The following is a 20,956-nucleotide window of genomic DNA, read 5'->3' as shown; positions in this document are numbered from 1 at the left end:
ACTGGCTCCGTGGCTTGGCTTAAGGCTTAAACATTCATCCTAGCGTATGTGCCAGAATGCTCATGTCAATGTTATTTAAAAAGCAAAATTGGAAACAACCCCTAGATGCCTTGACAAGAGAAAGAATAAAGTGTGGACAGTCACTGAATGGACTATTCGATAACAATGAAGATGCTCAAACTACCAGATACAACCAATGACAGAGTCACATCTCAGAAACAACACATATCCTGTAATATTATTTTCAAAAAGCTCAAAACTCAACAACGTACTATTTAGGAGCACATGCACATGTGGCAAACCGCACTTAGAAAGGAGGAGAAGAGGTGATTCTCAGGATGGAGGTACATCGGGTGCAGAGGCAGGGGTCAGGGAAGAGCGCACGCTGGTTATGTTCTGCTGCTCACTTTCGGTGGTGAGCTCACGGGTTTATTTATGCCAGATAATTAACATATACACTACATGTATTCCTTCAAATGCATCAAATTACATAATAAGAAAGTTTTAAGAAAAAATTACCAGCCTGGTGCCTGGCAGTCCAAATTATACTTGCCACTAGCAGGAGCTACCCTCAGAGGTGGGAGGAGGACAGCATCCTGGAGGCTTCAGGCCAGAGGGAGGGAGAGGAATCCCAGCCGCTGGAGTGGAAGAAATGACTGATTCACTTTTCTAATTGTTAAATGAATACAGCTGGTGGTGCTACAGCGAGGGCCACTGGAAGGATCAAATGAGATGAGTGCTATGTAAGCCACACTGGTGGTCCATTTCATCAGGCACACTGCTGCTTTCTTGGCCCTGCCCCCTTCCTCTGGGGAATTGCTTCCCCTCCACTCCACACAGTTCTGCGGGGCTGCCAAGGCCAGACCTCCCCCCGACCACTGGGGGAAGACAACTTGGCTAGGCTGGGACAAGTGTTCCTCCCAGGCTGAACAACATGGAAGGAAAGCAGCTGATGCCCAATCGTTTAGACCATGGGGCCCCAAAAGGACACTGTGCTGTTCTTGCTGCTGACATGCCCGGAGCTACCCTGGTTATTGTCCCTCCTGGCAGGTCAGCTCCATCTTTGAGTCTGTGAGCATCTAGCATCATTAAACAGCAAAACAAAACCAGAAACCAACTCTTCCCTTGTTTAAGTTAATCAGAGCAGGTTTCTGTTGACTGCATTCAAGGAAGCCTAGCTGATTCAGGAGAAATGCCATTTTATTTAAAAAGTACAGGCACAGTTCAGGCTCTGGCCAAGGGAGGTAAAAGAGATGGCAGCAGAGACTACTCAAGTATGTCCTGCTCCAGCAGCCACCCCATCAGCCTCACTCACCTCCCAAAGCCTTCCAGAATGCACTGCAACCCAGATGAATACAGTTTATCCCAGATTAATCTCCAGAAAACACTTTCCACTCTTGCCTACCATCCTGCTGTGGTACCCTATGGCCTACAGTACAGGTCATGAACCTTTTCCACCAAAGTCTAGGGAGCAGATGACTAGTAAAGGTACCAGGACAGATGGCAGCTGTTGGTCCTGTTTCCCCTCCCAAGTGAGAATTCTCTTCATACTCAGAGGAGATGGGTATGACAGCTACAAAGGGTCTGGAGATTTGCAATCTAATAAAACACCATCTTTTAAGAATAAAAGCCAAATGAAGCAATTACGTTAAAACTGTGATTAATCCACCCAGCAATTGGATTCTGACTTGGATCACCCACCACTATTCCTATAAACAACCACCACCTTCTGTGAATTCCTGTGTCACCAAAGAAAGGTAACAGCTAGCTGGCTAGACACACGTAGATCTGAATTAGCCATTGACAGGGGTAAAAATGGTATATGTGAGATGGGATTCTTCCCTTGAATCGGGCCCCTAAACTCTCTCATCAGTCTATTAGAAGCCCCAGAAGAAAGGAGATGAAGCTGACAGGTCATTGTGAAATGAAAGCCTGCTTTCTCGGGTAGAAGTAACTCTAATATCTTAGGCCTGTTTGCCTGGAATCCTCGTCGCTCTGCTCATTCCCTTCAATGCCAAATTCCTACCTTCATCACGAAATGGAAGCTCAATGACCCAGAAATAATGTGAACAAACCTGCTTCACTGAGGATGATTTCTTTTTGTCTTTATTAATTCTTTGGTCTCTGTCAAGTATGCTGAAAGCAGGATTTATGTTTTGGCTGCTGGGTGTGAAGGATCTTAAAATTTAAACAATCTGTATATTTAACTGAGGCAGAAAGTATTTCATGTTTTATATGAAGAAAATTGTTTTCTTTTTCAATTAGAATAATATTTTATTATCCCACTCTCTTTATATTTTAACTGCAAGAATTTTAAATAAAAGTAGCATGTTACCCATATGAATGTCACTAATTTTTTTCTCACAAACAAAATATCACACAGTTAACAAGGCTACATCTTTTCCTTTCTTAAGAAAAAACACACATGCACACACAGTAAGCCTGCTCTCCCAAGATGAATGGCTTGAGTGGACAGTCACTCGTCCTGGGTGACCGGCTACTTATTTATAAGGCTTTAAACAAGTAAAATGCTAAAATATGGAAGTCCACACTAGGCCCCAAAGCAGCAGCAATTGACTAGATATAAGAAGCACTCTGTTCTGAACCTCACCTCCCTGACGCCTATCAAAAACCACCGCTCTTAGTCAATACACTCTGCTTTCTATGAAACATAGTGGTTCCTCAAAATCCGTGTTCAGGCAAGTGTTCAGACCATTAGAAAAGCTTCTCATCATTGAGGCCTTTCTAATTAATAATATAATTTAGCATTTCTATTCTACTATATTTACAAAACACACCTGTCTTTGGTGAATTCATGCAAACATGAACATCAGTGATGAGATTATGAGGTCAGCTTGCTCAGAACAAACCAAAATCAGAAACAACAAAACCAGAAGGCATTGGTGAGGAGGTCTCAGAATACTTTCTTCAATACATATGGATTTTATAGATGATTTCCACAGAACCTAGTTCTGTTTTAAGACAGTGTGGGGTTTTTTTTGTTTATTTTTTAAAGCAGAATCTAGTAATTGAACATGACTACTGTCTAATGTACCTCCTGGGAAAACATAAAACAGATATTCACCAAAACACTGTTTGGGGGGTTTGCACCATGAACTGATCTTACAGTATCATTTCTCTAGGGTTAACTCTTATAAGGGGTCTGCAATTTTGTTAAAAAGCATGGTTTCAATGTGCAAAATGTTTAAGTTACAGAATACCAGTGAAGAAGATAAGCTGTTCACCATCAAACTAGGATTTAATCTCCATTCTGTAGATCCTACAGCATGGGACCAGAGTTAATTCTGAAGTCAATTTTTCTTCCACACATCCCTACAAACAATTGAAGTAGATCTTACCAGAAGCATTGCTGATGTTCCATTGGGTCTGGATAAGTGGATGGACATTTCAGGAAACATCCTGTCAATGCGGCTGATCACGTCATCAACATATCTGAGTGGGAAAAAGAAATACACACATATGAACTAGAGCACTAGTATTAGAACTACAGGTCTACAGTGTACTAAAGACTTTGGTTTTAAATTTAATTCTGTATCAATGTAATACATTTTTAAGAAGGTGAATAGAATTATAAGGCTTAAGAACTGACCATATTTTAGTGATTTCTTTTGGTATTTACCTCTGTATTTCTAAATGATGTGTTTTTAATGCTAGTTCCTAATTTTTCATTTTAAGGATTGACTTATTAACTTTCTTCTATAGGAGATCAGAATACAGCTCTGTCACATTCCTGGCCCCTGGGCTCCAACCACACAGCCTGTCCCTCTGCCCTTCCGCTGTAGGACGGGCATGGCTTTTGTGTTGCTCACCTCCGGGCCGCCACATAGTCTCTTGTGGGGCTTCTCATTTCAATCACATGAATAACTGGTTCCCTGGATTAAATTCTTTCTGTTTTAAATTCCGGAAGTCATTTCTGTTTTCTTGGTTGGACTCAATTCAAATTTATCACAATTTTTGCTTAAATCAGTATTGTTTACATTCTAAAATCTCTGCATATATTTTTAATAGCTGAGCCATATAGTGGCTCCTGGGTACATTTATTTACTTATAGGGCTTTCTGTTTTCCTGGATTTCTGTTTTGCCTTGATTTTCATTGGACTAGTTTTCTATGTAGCTATTACAATTTTATTTCTAAACTCTCTACCTGACTCTAAAACTTCTCTTGCTACAGTCAAATGTATTAGGCAAGTTGTCAGTTCCATATCTTTCTTGGAGATATCCTTCCAAAAGGGAGTCCTCTCTTCTGGTCTAAATAGAAACTGTATCTCTTAAGGTTTAATAATTCATCGAGATCATTGACATCAAGCACTTAGCATGGTGTTTGGCACATAGTAGGTCCTCGAAAATTACAAGTGCTCCTGTTGGTAGTTCTACCAAATACACCACAGCCTGTTCCGCGAAAATGTCCTCCCTTAGAGGAATGAATTCTCCCCTGCAGTGGAGGCTCCCTGTCAGGAGCACAAACAGAGCTGGGTCTGGCTCGGGTCCTTTGAGAATAAAATCAAACAAGTATTTGTGCTCATCATCCAATCACACTGGACCCAAATGGGATGCTTAATATAATAGCTGAGATGCAAAACTATCTATTAAGGATCTTGCATTGGATTTCATATCCACTGGAAATGACAAATTAAATTACATGTCCATTAAATCAGGGACATATAAAAGGTATATTCTCTTGGGGGAACAGAGAGATTAGCTTTCCATTCACAACATGAAAAGATTTTAGTTCGAAACCTGGGGCTCATGAGAGATAGCAGACAACATAATGCCATTTGTTAAAAAGTGAACATCAACATATCAGCTGTGAAAGAATTAACCTGTCAGGTTTTCCTTAGAGAACGCTATGTATAGTTTTAAACTTGGAGTTGAAAAAGGAAAGAGAAAAACTACAGAAGGCCCAGGGGTAAACAGTGAGGACAACGAGAAGACTGCAGCAGAGAAGTGTAAGAGGAGGTGGAGGTGCGTTGAAGGGCATTTGCTCCTAGGGAAAAGCAGGCTGGAGGGAGACTTTGATATTCTTCAAGTACACAAACTGCTTTTCTGAGCTCAGTAACAGCTGTCTTCCACCGCTAGAAGAACTACAACATGAGGACGCGGCATCAAAAGGCAAACTTGCTCAGAAGGAACAAAAGGCATTTCTTAAAGGTAAGGCACCATTCTGTTGATTTTTTAGTGGTTTAGAAAACAATCTTTCCTGGGTGGCTAAGAAACAGTCTGGCCAAGGCACCACACATCACCTCCCTCTGGTCCCCTTCTAGATTTACAGCTCCATGACATACAATCTTGGATCTAGGCTTAAATACTACAGGAGGTAAAAAGATGAAGAAAGGAGAAAATTAACTGATTTTTCATAACTGCTGATGATTCTTGAAATGGCAAAAGACACATGGCAAGAACCTCATGGTGAAAGTTTATACCAAGTCAGTGGAAACATTTCTGCATTTACACAGTTCTTTTCTAAATCCACATGTGTGGTTTAAACCCAGTTTCTTCAGACTCAGCAGGAAGCAAAAATCCACTGTCCTGTGTGAATGGAGGTCATTGCTAAGTATATGCTAATGGGAAGCGGGGTAGGCAATGTCTTCCAAACTGATCTTCAATCAATAGCCATCATAGCTCTGGACAGCAGAAAGCAAATGAATATGCAGAACTTCAGTACAAAGGTAACATTATAATTTGCTTTCCCTTGTACCTTTCACCTTGAAGGCTTCAAAATATGTTCTGGAAAACAGGGAAACGGGTAGGTTAAGTGATCATCCCAGGTTACGAAAAAAGCCAGAAACCAAGCTCAGTTTCCAGAATGTCATGCCAATTTCCTGACTTTGCTTGCTTTTAGTAAGGGCTAGAGTTCTAAACGGACAAACAACAAAGGTTCCTTGCCACTTCTGGATTCCTTTATGTACGAGATCTTTACTTCTAAGGGAAGGCAATAGCAGAAAAAAATAGTTCCTAGGAAAAATACCTGCAGTTGGCATAGGAAAGTAGAGAGGTCTGGGGTGGGTTTTTTTGGTTGTTTCTTCCCCAACTGGTGATCTTAGATAAAGCTGAACAAATTCAATTCAAAGATTTTATTAAGCAAAAGCAAAAGCAAATTTTTAAAGAGACTATTTTTCATTCACATGCTTAACATAAAGGAGATGCAAATTTCCTTTTTACAGGTGACATTATCTATTTGCCAAAAAGAGAAAGTCATATGCATCTTTAGCTGAGGAAAACAATGTCTAAATTCTAGAAGCAAAAATCAAAACACTTCATTTTCAAATAGACCCAACCTCCAAAACACAAATCAACCGCTAGCGACTTGACGGAGATAAGGAAAGCTTGGAACGTCAAATTAAAAATCTGGAGACAAAAATGACACTTTCTTTCTGCTGAGGGTGGGGTCGGTAGGGGAGGTGGTCTCTGGCAGTACCTCTCTCAAGACAGCGCACACTGCTAGTGTCTGCACAGAGCCCTGCACACGTGGCTCCCCGCTTCATGTGCAGGGCTAAGGACAGGTAGGAACAGCATGTGCTCCTCCTACACTTCCACCATATGTCACACTCCGTTCTGTGGCAGAATCAAATTACTTTAATTTTTACCTTTGGAATATAGGCAAACAAGCAGTAACCCAGCAGTGGTGACTAGTTTACACTTGAGCAGACGCGGCGAGGAAAGACATTAATTTAGTGCCAAATTGAGCAGTGAGTCACAATTTGCACATATCTGTCAACCTGTTAACAGGGTAATAACTTGGAAAGATTGCCGTTCCTATTTACATTACAGAAGCCTTTTGAAAATGGAGAGCTGCTTGGTTCGCCTTCTTGAAGCACTCGGCTGATGAGCTGGATTGATGGTCCAAGAACTGGGCTAGTAACACAAACTTGTAGAAATCAGAGCTTCAGATAAAGGTGTGATTCATAACTTCAGTATTTTCAGGCAGAAAGTTAACTTTTAAGCAATAAGAGAGTCCTGTTTCCAGGTCCTGCTCCCTAATTACAGTCATACTCTCAATGGTTTCCAATGCAAGCTTTTCCAAGCGCAACCCAGCTGACTCCTCCTGAAGTTTCTAATGACTTCCTTTGACTGAGAGTCAACCACCTCAGCGTCTCTGCTGCATCAGAAACAACCACACCAATCCCAGATTTCTGACATTAATTTCTGGAGCCCTAAACCTTGTTCTCTTCTGATTTTCCTCAAGTAGCTCAGTCTGTTCCTTTAAATGGCCTTAATCAGAGAATTAGAGAATACCAGGACCTCAGAGGTCCTCTCAGCCAACGTTCCTGTCAGTCTAGGACTTGAACAGCATCTCCACGAGGTGTTCATCATAACTACCCCTGTAACACCACCTCACAAGGCAGTCCTTCAACTTCTGGATAGCCAGGTTGTTTCAAATCCACTTACCAGTGTCTCCACTCAATCCCCCCACTTCTACCTTGTGGAACAACACAAATAATTCCTCCAAAGCCTAAAGGCTTTCTGCAATTATGTAAAAGACTATTGGGTTTTCTGATTTCTGTCATCAGTGGTTTTTAATCATTCTTGGGTCGCAGATCCCTTGGAGAAGTATTGAAAACTAAAAATACATGTCTGTACAACATTTTGCAAATAATTTTCTGCAGTTCGTAGGCCCTTAAAGTCCATTCATGGACCCTATAAGAATCCTTGCTCTGGGCCCATTCTATTGAACTAAGGGCTCTGGTTTTCTTTTTTGCTCCTTTCTGGATTACACATACATTTATATAAAAAGTGTACACACATACACACACACACACACACACACACACACACACACACATTTTTTTTTTTTTTTTTTGGTGGCTGGGTGGTATGAGGATCCAAGCCCTTGATCTTGGTGTCAGCAGCATCAAACTCTAACCAAGTGAGCTAACTGGCCAGCCCTAAATTTTATTTTTCAATAAGGCTATTTTCATTTTTGGAAAAAAAAAAAAAACATATATATACATATTTGTTGCAGCCTAGAAGTGAACACAACATTAGTGGTACAGGGGACACAACGAATCTAATAGTTCTGATATAAAAACCAGGCTTTCATGATGGAGCCTTAAATTAGTTTATTTTTTAATTGACAAATAAAAATTGTATATATTTATCATGTACAACACATTGTTTTGAAAAATGTATACATTGTGGAATGCCTAAATCAAACTAATTAACACGTTATCTCACATACTTATTTTTTGTGTGTATGCTGAGAACACTTAAAATCTATTCTCTTAGCAATTTTCAAGAATACAATACATTGTTAGTAACTATAGCCACCTCGTCGTATGATAGCTCTCCTGAACTTATTCCTCCTGTTTAAATGAAATTTTGTATCCTTTAGCCGATATCTCCCCAACACACCCCCTCCCCCCAAATCCCTGGTAACCACCATTCTACTCTCTGCTTCTATGAGTTCAACTTTTTAGATTCCACATATAAGTGAAGTCATGCAGTCTTTCTGTGCCCGACTTACTTCACTTAACATAAAGTCCTCCAGGTTCATCCATTTGTTCCAAATGACAAGATTCCCTTCTTTTAAGGCTGGATAGTATTCCACTGTGTGTATATATACACCACATTTTCTTTATCCATTCATCTGTAGATGGACATTTAGGTTGATTCCATATCTTGGCTATTGTGAATAATCTTGCAATGAATATGGGAGTGCAGACATCTCTTTGACATACTCATCTCATCTGCTTTGGATATACACCCAGCAGTGGGATTGTGAGATCATATAGTCATTTTATTTTTCATTTTTTTAAAGGAACCTCCATATAGCTTTCCATTATGGCTTCACTAATTTACATTCCCACCAACAGAGTGCAAGGGTTCCCTTTTCCCTACATCCTTGACAGCAACACTTACCTTTAGTGTTTGTTTTTAAACAACTGCCTCTCACTGTTCACTATCCTTCCAAAAAACTCAAGGTTCTACTTCCATGACCTTAGAGGTCATCTGATTGTGGGTAACCACTTTTGCTTCCAAAGCCACATCACCCATGCTTTACAGAAGCTCCTTGCTTGGATGAGGACACAGCTCCCGGCTTTCTGCATCACTGTTAAGGCACAGCTCAGTGGTGGACTCAAGTTTCCAATCTAGCTCCTGCTACCATTCCAGCCCCATCCGGCCGCCTTCTTTCATGTCCCTGAGCAGGCTCACCCCGCCTTGCACACTGTGCACATTCCACATTTTCTGCTCGGAAGACTCTTCTTACAACTACTCCCACACCTATGCCCAGGTCATTTTTACTCATGCTTCAAGTCTTTGGGTTCCACCTTAGTGATACTTCTTTAGGGAAGACTTCCCTGACACTCCCATTGCTCCTCCATCAATCAGTGCACCCCATTCTACCTCTTACGGTACTTTCAAATTCTCTTTGTCACTCCTGTCCCATGTGTTATTAGACAATTTTCAAGCTATCATTTATTTAATGTCTATCTCCCTCACAGGACTCTTTGGGATTGTATGACTGTTTTCTTCAATGCTGAATCCAGCACCTGGCCTCAGTGCCTGGCACTCACTAGGCACTCCTTAAATATTTACTGAATTAGTAGACAGCACATCAACAGTAAGCCATGTAGACTCAAGTTAGGCCACTATGAAACAACTAAAATGCAAAGTTCTCCTTAACAGATGAAGATTTGAGGTACTGAAGAGTTCATTACATTAGCCATCAAAAGTCACTAACAACAGCAACCAGACAGCTCCACAAAACAGACCTCAAAGGAAGCAGCAGATTCTTTAAAGTCTTACGGTTTGATATGCATCTACAGAATCCCTGCACCTGTTTTAGTAAAAAAGCCCAACGCCTCTTAGAAGCAAGAGCCTTCTAAGAAAGTGCACTGTTATTGCCAGTTTTAAAATGTTGCTTTTAATGAACTAATTAATTCTGCAAAACATTAGTACACAGATGTGTGCTACCAAATTGGGATTACAATACCAAAATGATAACAAAACAGAATGTGAAAGACATTTCTAAAGATACCAGTTTTGCAAAACATTAATTTTTACTCTACGTGTTAAAATGCACTGCAAACCATTTGTTATTAAAGCCTTAAAATGATTTACTAGACAGATGGCTTAGTTCTCTAAAGTCTGACCCCTCCTCAAAAGAAAAAAAAACAAAACACCACAACAAATCTGGCCCCCAGCCAGTGACTCCATGTTAGTGTGATGCTTAGCAGCTCAAGCCAGATTTAAATAGCATTTACCCCACACAGTGTGTAAAATACATGCTGTTCATTTTCTCCACCAATACAAAATCTACAAGTTAGGAATGCATATATTAATAAACCACCTTTTCAGGGGAAGGGTAATGCCCAGTAGAAATCAAGAAGGGAATCATTTGTATGATCTAAAAATGATTTAAAATTTTCCTCCACCCCTGTCCACAATGAAATTGAGAGGCCTTTGACAGTGGGTGGAAACAGATGGGGGCTTGTTTAATTACTTTGTGAGAATGAGCTCGGCTGGAACTACAACTATCAATCTCGAGATGCTGAAGAAAGAGACTAAAACTTAGGTCAAACTTGCTCACTTCTCAGATTTGTAAAATGTTTGTATCATGGCTGTGAAAGATTTCTGGTTATTCTTGCAAGAATATTAAAAGTACTTTCTAAACTGTACATCAAAAAGCAAGACTAGATGTCTCCCGGACAGAAATGAGAGCACTTAGATTCTACACCGTCCATCATCACACTCCCTTCCCATCCCAACACAACTGGCACCTACCTACTCTATTGTTCTCTTCTGATAAAAGACACTAAAAAACTTCATAGTCTCTTTAGAGAACCTCAATGTCTGAGTGGGCAGGGCCGGCACGATTAGGAAGTTGCTTTCTGGGAGTGAAGCGGTGGCCAGGCATCAGAAGCAGGAGGGGAGCCTGACCCCTTTCTCTCCTTAGCAGCTTGTGAATTTTGCATTATGTGAATATATTACCCAACCAAATGCAGGAGAACTACCTGGGCAAACAAACAAAAGCTATCCTTCCGTTTCCAAAAGTTGAAATCAACGCACAAAGACCCAGCACATAGCAGTAACATGCACAAACACACCTGCCTGCCTTCTTTCAGCTAGGGGTCAAGGAGCTTGGTGAGTTCACAGGTATGTCATAAACTAGAACGTGTGACAAATACCATCATAAGAATGGAATTCTTCTTACACACAATTTCACATGATTTAGAGAGGTAAAGAATTTTGTTTGTAAATTATTCCCATTGTGTCCATTAATAGATATTCATTGAGTGCCTACAGTCCTCAATACAAAATTACTGTGCTCAAGGAGTGATACCAAGTACGGAGGGTGGGAGACAACTGAAGCGGGCCACACCGCGGGCCTCCTGCGGGAAGTGGGTGACTGCAGGGCCAGGCGCTGGCCTGGGCTTTCCGCAGGAGGGGCTGGAGCAAGAGCAGGCTTTGCTTCCCAGTGTTCAAAGCACTGGTGCCGCCTTGACCTCACTCTATCTCTCACCAACTTGGGGAAGTAAGCAGGGCAAGTGTAAAACTGCTGTTTAAAAAATGACAGGAAAAAAAAGGGAAGTTAAGTGGCTTGCCCAAGGTGAGAGCATGGCTGACTGGCAGAGCTGACCCAGCACCCCGGGCTCTGGATTCCCCATTCCAAGGCTTTCTTACACTCCAAAGTGCTTTTATTACGGCTGTGAGGATTCCACGGAAAAAGCAGATTTCATTTTGTCATTCCCCAAACTTCTCATAAAACTGAGAAATTTCTTAGCAGCATAGTAACAAAATGAAATCAATTTTGTCTCTTCCCAGTCATTCAGTACCTATCCATTCAGTGCCCAAGTGAGCCAAGAGACACAGTGATGATTAAGAGGGTCTCTGTCCTCAGGAGGCTTACAGTTCGTTTGTTTACAAGCTGTCTTCCTTCAAGGCAAAAGGCTTGTCTCCAGAGAAACAGAACAACTAAGTTAAATTTCCTTAGGTTCTCCTGCTGGGTTTTTGATTTTGTGACTCTCAACATGTAAAGTTGGTAGGTAAGAGGAAGAGGTGAAATAGTCAATACTTGCTTTGCATTGTATATTAATATCTAAAAGGTATGTTTTTCTAAATTTCTGTTCTTCTTGCATTACATATTTATTCAGGTACCTTGTGAGTCTCAGTTTTCCTAAAATATTTAAGAAATGTATTCGGCTTGGGAAAGAATTATGATTTCATTCAACATCGACCTCCTCTGCAAGCCCTTACACGTCTGAGAGGAAAAAAACAAACAACAGAAACAGCCATGTTGAGCTTTCCAGCAACACCAATTAACAATAGTTACTAAGTCAGCCATCCCCGTCACTGCTGGTGAAATGACACTCAGAGCTCAGATGGGCAGTGAACTAAGATATGACAATTAACACCAGTAGAAAACAATCCCCTGGCTTCTGATATTCAACCAGCGAGCTTGCTGAGGCCCTCCCAAATTCCAACAGCTTTCATTTCCGTCCCCAGGTACAGCTATGAACTGGTTACCACGTGCAGGCTAACGTGTTCATATTTGGTACTTCTCAGCAATGCTCAAATGTGGCAACCAGTTCTAGTAACTCAGTTTTCTGTTCCCATGGAGAACAAGATTTCATTTCCATTTGATTTTCTAACATCCCTGAGAATGTCCATGGTCAATTTCACAAAGAGAAATGCCAAAGAGAATGATCACAATCGTTGAACATAACTTGTTCTAGTTATAACAATACATTAAGCAAATGCATACTAGCAGTCAGAAATGGTCAACACAGTTCAGGAAATTGCATGATCCCTCCCTTGGACAAATACACTGTTTCTATGACAGTAATTTCAAGTTTTATTTTCACTCATCAGACAATCAACCCCTTGAGGGGAGAGTCTGAGGTCCCCATCTCCAGTCCCTGCAATTGTTTTGGACATAATACACACTCAATAAACATTCAGTGAACTGGACTGATTTAAGCAGATCAAATCAAGGCAAAATAAAGATCATGTAGTAAACAGAACATTGTTTTGTAACTGTTTCTTCTACAAGTAAAAAATTCTAAGTCAGAAAATGTCATCCAAGAGTGTGCATGGACACAGTGAGGTTGTCCCCTTCCCCTCCCCCTTCTTGACAGCAGCAGCGCAGGGTGTCTGGGCTATAAGGCAGAACTGAAACAATGACAAGTGCAAAGTAACTCAAACAAAAACATACATTCCTGGGTGGGGTCACTTGACTGGAGCTGCAGGGGAAGAGCTTCTGCAGGAGAACTTTCCCACCTGAGGGCTCATTCCCAGACTACTCCCCCCTACGCTAATCCCCTTGGGTCTCTGCTAAACAGAACCTTCAGGAGCGAAGCCTTGTCCAAGTCTGACAAATGAAAACTGGCCCAGAACCGTCACTCACAGCATCCTTCACTCATCCTTCGCAGTACACATCACAATCCACCCCACACATCTGGGGGTTGAGCATTTAAAGTTTACCTTGCCCACTAAACTGAGAACTCCACAAGGGGAAGGCAGCACCAGCAGGCTCTCCAGCACCAGCAGGCTCTCCAGCACACAGCAGGCTCTCAACAGATATTTGCTAAGTGAATCTTGCGCATGGACTCCTTAAAACTACATGCAGCATAACAGAGGCTGAGGCTGGGCTTAGGTATCAAAAGGACCTGGACTGGATGCTCAGGTTCTTACTCTGCCCTCATCTTGGACAAGTTACTTTAACCTCTCTAAGCTTTGCTTTCCTTACCTGTAAAGTAATGGTAACAACACTATCTTCTTCCTATGGTCCTAATGAGAACTGAAGGAGAGCTTGCAGCACATAAGGCACTTTGCATAAAATAAGCAAGTAATAATATCAGCTGCTCCTTTTATGTGTGCAAATATTGCCTTCTTCTGCAGACAAAGGTTAGGAACTTTTGCTTGAGTCTAGAGGAATACAAAGCCTCAGTAAGTTAACCACAGCACTGAAATCTGCTTGAAGAATAAGCATTAAAAGCAGGGAATGTTCTTTTAGGTTTCCTGCTCGTTTCAACACATTACTGCATTTCAGTTTGTAAGGAGAGTTCTTTTCACTATTTTCATAAGGAGGCCAACAGGAAAGAAGGAAGAGTTCGTATTTGGCCATGATACTGAAACATGGCTTAGCATGGAAGTGGGCTGCAGTAAATAGATCTGGTTTCTAGAACAGGGTCTATGCTGGATATCTTTTGTTTGTCACCCCTCCATCCTGCAGTGTGCCTTAGGAGGCTGGCCACACAGAGATTACATCAACAAGCCTTTTTGTCCTCTGGCTTCCAGTGGGTTCTCCCAACAGAGGGCAGGAGAAACACAAAGTCGTGGATCACTGAAGGCTGGCTGTGACAACTCAATAATGACAAAACACCACGGACCCCCAGTCCTACAGATATGAAGGGTTTGGTTCATCCCCTCTACAACAGAGGTATCAGCAGCAGAGGGTAAGGGGGACATGGACTGGGTAGAGGCAGAAGTCGGCCATGACCACCAACTTAGGCCTTGTCACCAGCTGTAGGGGGCAGAGTAGCTATGTTTTATGTTCACTGTTTCTCAACGCTGCCTGCCCACTACCTTACATAAAGAGTAGTGGATGGGGTATGACCAGAGACATCACCCCCTCCAGACTAACCCTCTCCTCCAGGGTTCTGTACCCAGATAGGTTGAACTGTGTGCACTGCACTGATGGGCTACTTTGCTCTCCAGTTTCTGGCCGGGTTTGGCCAAAGGGAGCCACTGACCAGAGATGTGGTAGGTGGAGGAGGATGTCAGGGTACTTATTCTGCCAGCAAAGTTACCAGGAGCTGGCTGAATCCCCATCATAGCCCGTTGGGAATTCTTTCCACACAGCTCCCTCCCTCTGGGCTCCAGTAACCAGGCACTCCTCTGCCCTGGGGGAAGGACAGTAGCAGTTCTGCCCACCGCCCCCAGTACCACCCATGGTACCACCCACGGTACCGCCCACGGTACTGCCCTAGTCCCTTGTACCTACACCTTTTGAAGAAGTCCGCTTATTAGTCTCTTCAGCCTGGAAATAGTCTCCATTGGTAAAGTCTCCTCCCAGAACAATAAAAGGTTCTTCCCAAAAAAACACATGGCATTAAAACCAACCCTGTAATTCCACACACTAGAGTAAGAAGTAGGGTAAACTGAAGAATATTCAAATAATTAAAGGTAATAGTGATATGAATATTCTAGATTGGTAATGAAATGAAATTTTGCATACATCCTGCTTACTTAATTGAATAACATTCATTTAACAATTTTTTTCCTGGAATATTTTAACTGTGGATGTGCCTAATTTTGAAATTCAAACAGAATAATGGAATCATAATTGAAAGGATCTGCCTATCAAGACACAGTGCTACCTGTGAAAAATATTTTTTAAAAGGATCTGCCTCACAGAGAAATAGGTGCCCCAGGCTGGTTTTCTGCTGCCTCTCTTATTTCCTCTTTCTTCTTAAAGTGTCCCAGCACCTCCAAACTTTGGGCATAAAATATTCCTTCTCGGACCACTGCCAAGTGCTAGTGTGCTTTTCCCTCTAAATGCACTGACAAATTCACATTTGTCCCAGACTAACAGTTTCCAAAATGTGACACATATAGTCACAAAGTAGTATGTGAGGTGATTTTAGGTGATATATAAACATTTTTCATTTCAATATATACGCATGTAGAAAAATATTTAACTAGCAAATAAAACCTATGATTTCATGGATATCACTGCTCAGCAACGCCACCAGCCATCCCTATATAGGATCCGAACCCGCGCGCGGCGGAGGTGCTGCTGCGCTCCCAGTGCTGCACTCTCCCAAGTGCGCCACGGGGTCGGCCCCAGAAGCTAAGTTTTAAAAGTTTTCTTTAAAATTTATTTAAAGAAAATTATTACGCAAATAATAGAACAGCTAACCAAAAGTTATGGCAAAAATCCTATAGGTGGCTTGCAAATAACTGAGTTCAGAAATACCCTTTTTAAAGCAAGGTAGGTAATTAAACAGCTTGGTTTCAAAAGGGTTTTGCCTGTATTTGTAAATTGTTGTGGATTTTTTCCCGCATACATTGGGAGATGTTGAAGGAAGAGAAGTGCATCAGTGTCCTAGGCGGGGCCAGGCTGTTTAGGTCAGCAACACCGTGAAGTGAGGGCGTGGATGATCAGTCACCCCGGGACTGACTGCACCGGACTGTGTCTGGGATGTGCACTGTGAGCACGGGAGGAGGGCCTCTTAATAGAAAATGAAATGGCATTTGCACAGCCAGCAGCGTACATGGCCACTGGCTCCAAAATCCTTCTTGCCCCTTTCAAAGGAGTTAAAAACTGTGCCAGAACCTAGGATTCCACCTGAGACAGGTAGGTGGTGCTTACGTGCCCTGAACAGACTCTCAGAGGGCGCCCTCTACAGGTTTTAAGTGGCCTCACCAAACCATAAACGACAACATTTATCACATCTCCCTAAACTGAGAAATCTTCCCGCAGTCTTCCAAATCTTTGAACAGACTATTTTTATTGCATATCGGAGGAGAAATGAAGTTAATCAGTCTGAAGCAAAGTCAATCAGTTCCCCCACATCACCACCGCCCCTCTCAGACCTGCCTACTTGTTCCTCATCCAGGTACCCCATCCCAAAGAAACTCCTCTGCCCAGGGAAAGGGGAACACTCCAGGGGAAACAAAGCCCATCATTTATAAACCAGGAAGGTCATAAGAATAATATTTTAAAAAGCTTGGAAGGGTAAATTCATCCAGAAGATATAGCAATCCTAAGTGTCTATGCTCCTAAAAACAGTCAATAAATAACACGTCTCTTTTAGTAACTGACAGAATAAATAGAAAATCAGCGAGAATATAGAAGGTTTGAACAGTAATGAACTAAATGCCATATGTGTTATATACCCCCAAACGGTAGGATATACATCTTTTTCAAGTATACGTGGATTCGCCAAGATAGACCATAAGCTGGATCTTAAAACAAGTCTCAAAATCATGTAGAATATGTTCTCTGATCACAACTGAAGTTAAAAATCATTAATAAAAATATATCAGGAGAAGCCTCCAGATATTTGGAAATTATACAACATACTTCTACATAACTCATAGGTCAAAAAAGAAATCACAAGGAAGATTACAAAATGTCCTTAAAAATTTTTCAATTTATTTATTTATTTATTTGCGGCTGGCTGACTCGGGGATCTGAACTCTTGACTTTGGTGTTATCAGCACCATGCTCTAACCAACCAGCCAGCCCCGAAAATTAGAAAATATTTTGAACTGAATGATAATAAAATGATAATAAAAATATATTAAAACTTGTGCGATGCAGCTAAAGCAATGCTTATAGGGAAATTTATAGTTTTTAAAAGGTTATATAAGAAAAGAAAAAAGACTTATAGATCAGATATCTAAACTTCCATTTTAAGAGGTTAGAAAAAAACCCAAAGTCAGTACGAAAAAAGTGTATAAATTGATGAAATAGAAAACAGATAAAAATAGAGAAAAATCGTTGAAACCAAAAGCAAGTTATTGAAATAAAATCAATAAAATTGAGAAATCACCAGCTGGACTAATCAAGGGAAGACACAATTTACCAATATCAAGAATGAACAAGGGGCCATTACTCAGATTCTGGAGACATTAAAAGGATAGTAAGAGAATATTATGAACAACTTTATGCCAATAAATTAAACAACTTATATGAAATGGATGTCTTTGAAAGATATAAATTACAGAACTGATACAAGAAAAAATAAAACTGATAGAAGAAGAATAAAAATCTAAATAGCCTTATGTCTATTTTTTAAAAAGCAATTTGTTATCAAAAACCTTCCCATAAATAAAACCCCAAGACCACATGGATTCATCAGTTAATTCTATCAAACATTTAGAGAAGAAATAATACCAGTCATATGGAAATTCAGAAAACAGAGGAAGAGAGAACATTTCTCAACTCATTTAATTGGGCAAGCATTACACTGATATTGAAACTAGACATTACAAATAAAGAAACTACAGACTATATTCCGTATAAACAAAGACACAAAATTCCTTAACAAAATATTATCAAAACAATCCAGCAATATATAAAAAAGATAATACATCATGATCAAGTGTATTCTAGAAATGCAAAGAATCAACCCATGTTGTGGTATATACAGACAATGGAATATTATTCAGTCTTAACAAGGAAGGTAGTTCTGACACCTACTACAACATGGGTGAGTTCTGAGGACATTACAGTAAGTGAAACAAGTCAGTCACAAAAAGACAAATACTCTATGATTCCTCTTATATGAGGTACCTAGAGTAGTTAAAAATCATACAGACAAAATGTAGAAGGGGGGTTGCCAGAGGCTGAGACGGGGGAACAGGGAGCTACAGTTTAATGGGTACGGCGTTTCAGTGTTGTAAGATGACGAGTTCTGAAAATACATGGTGGTAATGGCTGCACAAAAATGTGAATGAACCCCCCACGCCACTGAACTGTACACTTAAAAATGGCCAGGATGGTAAATCGTGTTGTGCGTTTTACCAAAAAAATAGAAAAAAATCAACCCATGTAACTCACCATATTAACAAAATAAAGGAGAAAAGCATCTGATAACCTCAACAGATGCAGAAAAACATTTGACAAAATTCAACACTCAATTCATGATTTAAAAAAACTTTCAGCAGACTAGGACTAGAAGGGGCAAAGGATCTGAAAAGACACTTCACTGATGAGGATATGCTGATCCTCAGACCAGAAAGCACCTAGAAAGAGACTCAGCATCAACAGTTGAGGGAAAATGCAAAATGCACCAGAACAGCTAAAATAAAAAAGACTGACAGTATCAAATGTTGGTGAGGATGTAGAGCAAGTGGACATCACGTGCTGCTGGTGGGAGCATAGAATGACAAAACCACTTCAGAAAGCTGTTGGCAGTTTTTTATAAAGGTCAATACACACACACACACACACACACACACACACACACACACACACACACACACAAACACACACACACGATTCAGCAATTTCACTCCTAGGTATTTACTCAGGAAAAAGAAAATCTATGTCTACATAAACACTTGTACACAAATGTTCGTAGAGGTTTTATTCCTAATACTCCCGATCCACAAACAACCCACATGTCTGTGAACAGATGAACAGATAAAACACATTGTGATATGTCCATACAATGGAATACCACTCCAAAATAAAAAAGAATAAACAATACATGAACTTAGATGAATCTCAAAAAGTTAAGCTGAGCAAAAGAAGCTAAGGCAAGAAACATGCTTCCATGCATGATACATGAAACCCTCAAAACGACACACCACAACTAGAGTGACAGACAGCAGACCAGAGCCTGCCTGGAGTGAGGATGGGGAGAGGCGGGTGACTGGAAAGCAGCATGAAGAAATTTCCAGAATCATGAAATTTTCTCGTTTGGGGTGACGTATACACAGATGTATACATTTGTCAAAACTCACTGAACTATACAATCATAAACATACAATACACAAAATGGGTGTATTTTACTTTATGTAAATTGCACGTCAATCAAGATGAGTTTTAAAAAACACTTGGAACATGTGTTAAATTCTCTTTACCAATCTCAAATATTAATGGGATGAGAATCAAATGAAGTGGTTTTTAATAAGTCTTGGCCAGACAAGGCAAGACACAGGATCGCCTCCGGGACTTCAGGTGGTGAGAATGCTGTTTGCATGGCTCTGCAGGCTGCATCCGTGTTGGTCTACGCCAGCTGAGGGGCGGCAGCAATGCCGGAACGTGTGCCTGTGGAATTACAGTCCTGAGAGGCTCAGGCACAAAGCCTGGTTTTAGAATCACCACTGTCTTCCCATCTGAGCCTGTGACCGGTCTTCACACTTGGTAGAATGGACCTGAACCTGCTCACGGATGGCTTGAGAGGAGATGCAGACTCCACGTGCTGAGCTCCACCCACAGCAGCACCGCGCAAGGCAACCTCTACCCTGACGCCCTCGCGGCCTCTTGTTTGCCCATCTGGACTGTTAAGAGTTGCACATGCATTTTTGATATATTTAGACCTGGACATTACCACTGAAGTAAGATATTTCCCTTAAAACAATTTTTGGATAAAATTCTTTTCATGTTGAAAGGGAACAACTAATAATCAGGAAGGCAGAACTGTAGCTTAGTTCATGAGATCAGGTGTCCAACTGCCTGGGCCCAAATCCCAACTATGCTAAGAGAGGCAAGTTACTGGGCTTCAACTCTCATCTTGAAATGATGACAATAATCTTTCAGAGGGTGGTTCTGAAAACTAAGTAAGACAACGCATACAAGGAACGTAGCACATTTACTAGCAGAATACGCTACACACACTCAGCGATTGGTTATGTGATGACAGTAAGTCAGTGCATTAAACTCTCACCCAGAATCCAAGTAACTGGGTCCTTCCCTCACTGTTTTCTCCACCACCCCACCTTAAGCCAAAGCATGGAGGGCAGTGTGCTTTGCTGAGGAAACCACTGCGTGGCTGTGGAAAGATCTGGGTCCCATCTTGGCTCTCCTGCTCAGGCAAGGGCTGTGGAGAGCGAGCCAGCCAGCCCTTCTGGCTTTGGTTTCCTCTTCTTTGGACTAGGTAATCAGTAAGGGTCCTTCCAGCTCTGGTCAATTCAACACACATTTCCTGACAGCTTACTGTGTGCACAAACAAGCAAGTGTACAGTTCTACAGACTGTCCATCCTTGAATGGTACATAACGGTGATTATTCAAGAAAACTCAGTTAATCAGATTAACTCAGTTAATCCCTTAACCTTTGGGGATACCTAGAATCCAATATACTTGTTGGATTTTAGTAAAATCTATCAGTATTTTCACTAGCAAAACTACTCAGTACAGTTGTGGCACAAAACACATTGCCTTTGACACTATTGGGGGGGGTGTGTCCATGACTAGAAATTTCTGAAGAAACTTGTAACTAGAAAGAACTACTGCAACCAAGTCTGAGGACTAAAGAT

At 41.1% G+C, this 20,956-nt stretch overlaps 1 protein-coding gene across 2 annotated transcripts in view; it reads right to left on the bottom strand.

Annotated features, from left to right (window-relative positions):
- MED27 (mediator complex subunit 27) overlaps positions 1-20,956 on the bottom strand; it is a 203,333-nt gene that overhangs the window by 63,953 nt on the left and 118,424 nt on the right. For both annotated transcript variants that reach the window (XM_063082283.1, XM_063082284.1), the window contains exon 4: positions 3,360-3,453. In XM_063082283.1, the coding sequence (XP_062938353.1) occupies positions 3,360-3,453 (94 nt within the window). The remainder of the gene's footprint in view (positions 1-3,359; positions 3,454-20,956) is intronic.

This window comes from Cynocephalus volans, chromosome 17, assembly GCF_027409185.1.
Source record: "Cynocephalus volans isolate mCynVol1 chromosome 17, mCynVol1.pri, whole genome shotgun sequence".
NCBI classification, from domain to species: domain Eukaryota; kingdom Metazoa; phylum Chordata; class Mammalia; order Dermoptera; family Cynocephalidae; genus Cynocephalus; species Cynocephalus volans.
The sequence above is the reverse complement of the archived record's forward strand: the minus strand, read 5'-3'. Positions and strand labels throughout refer to the sequence as shown.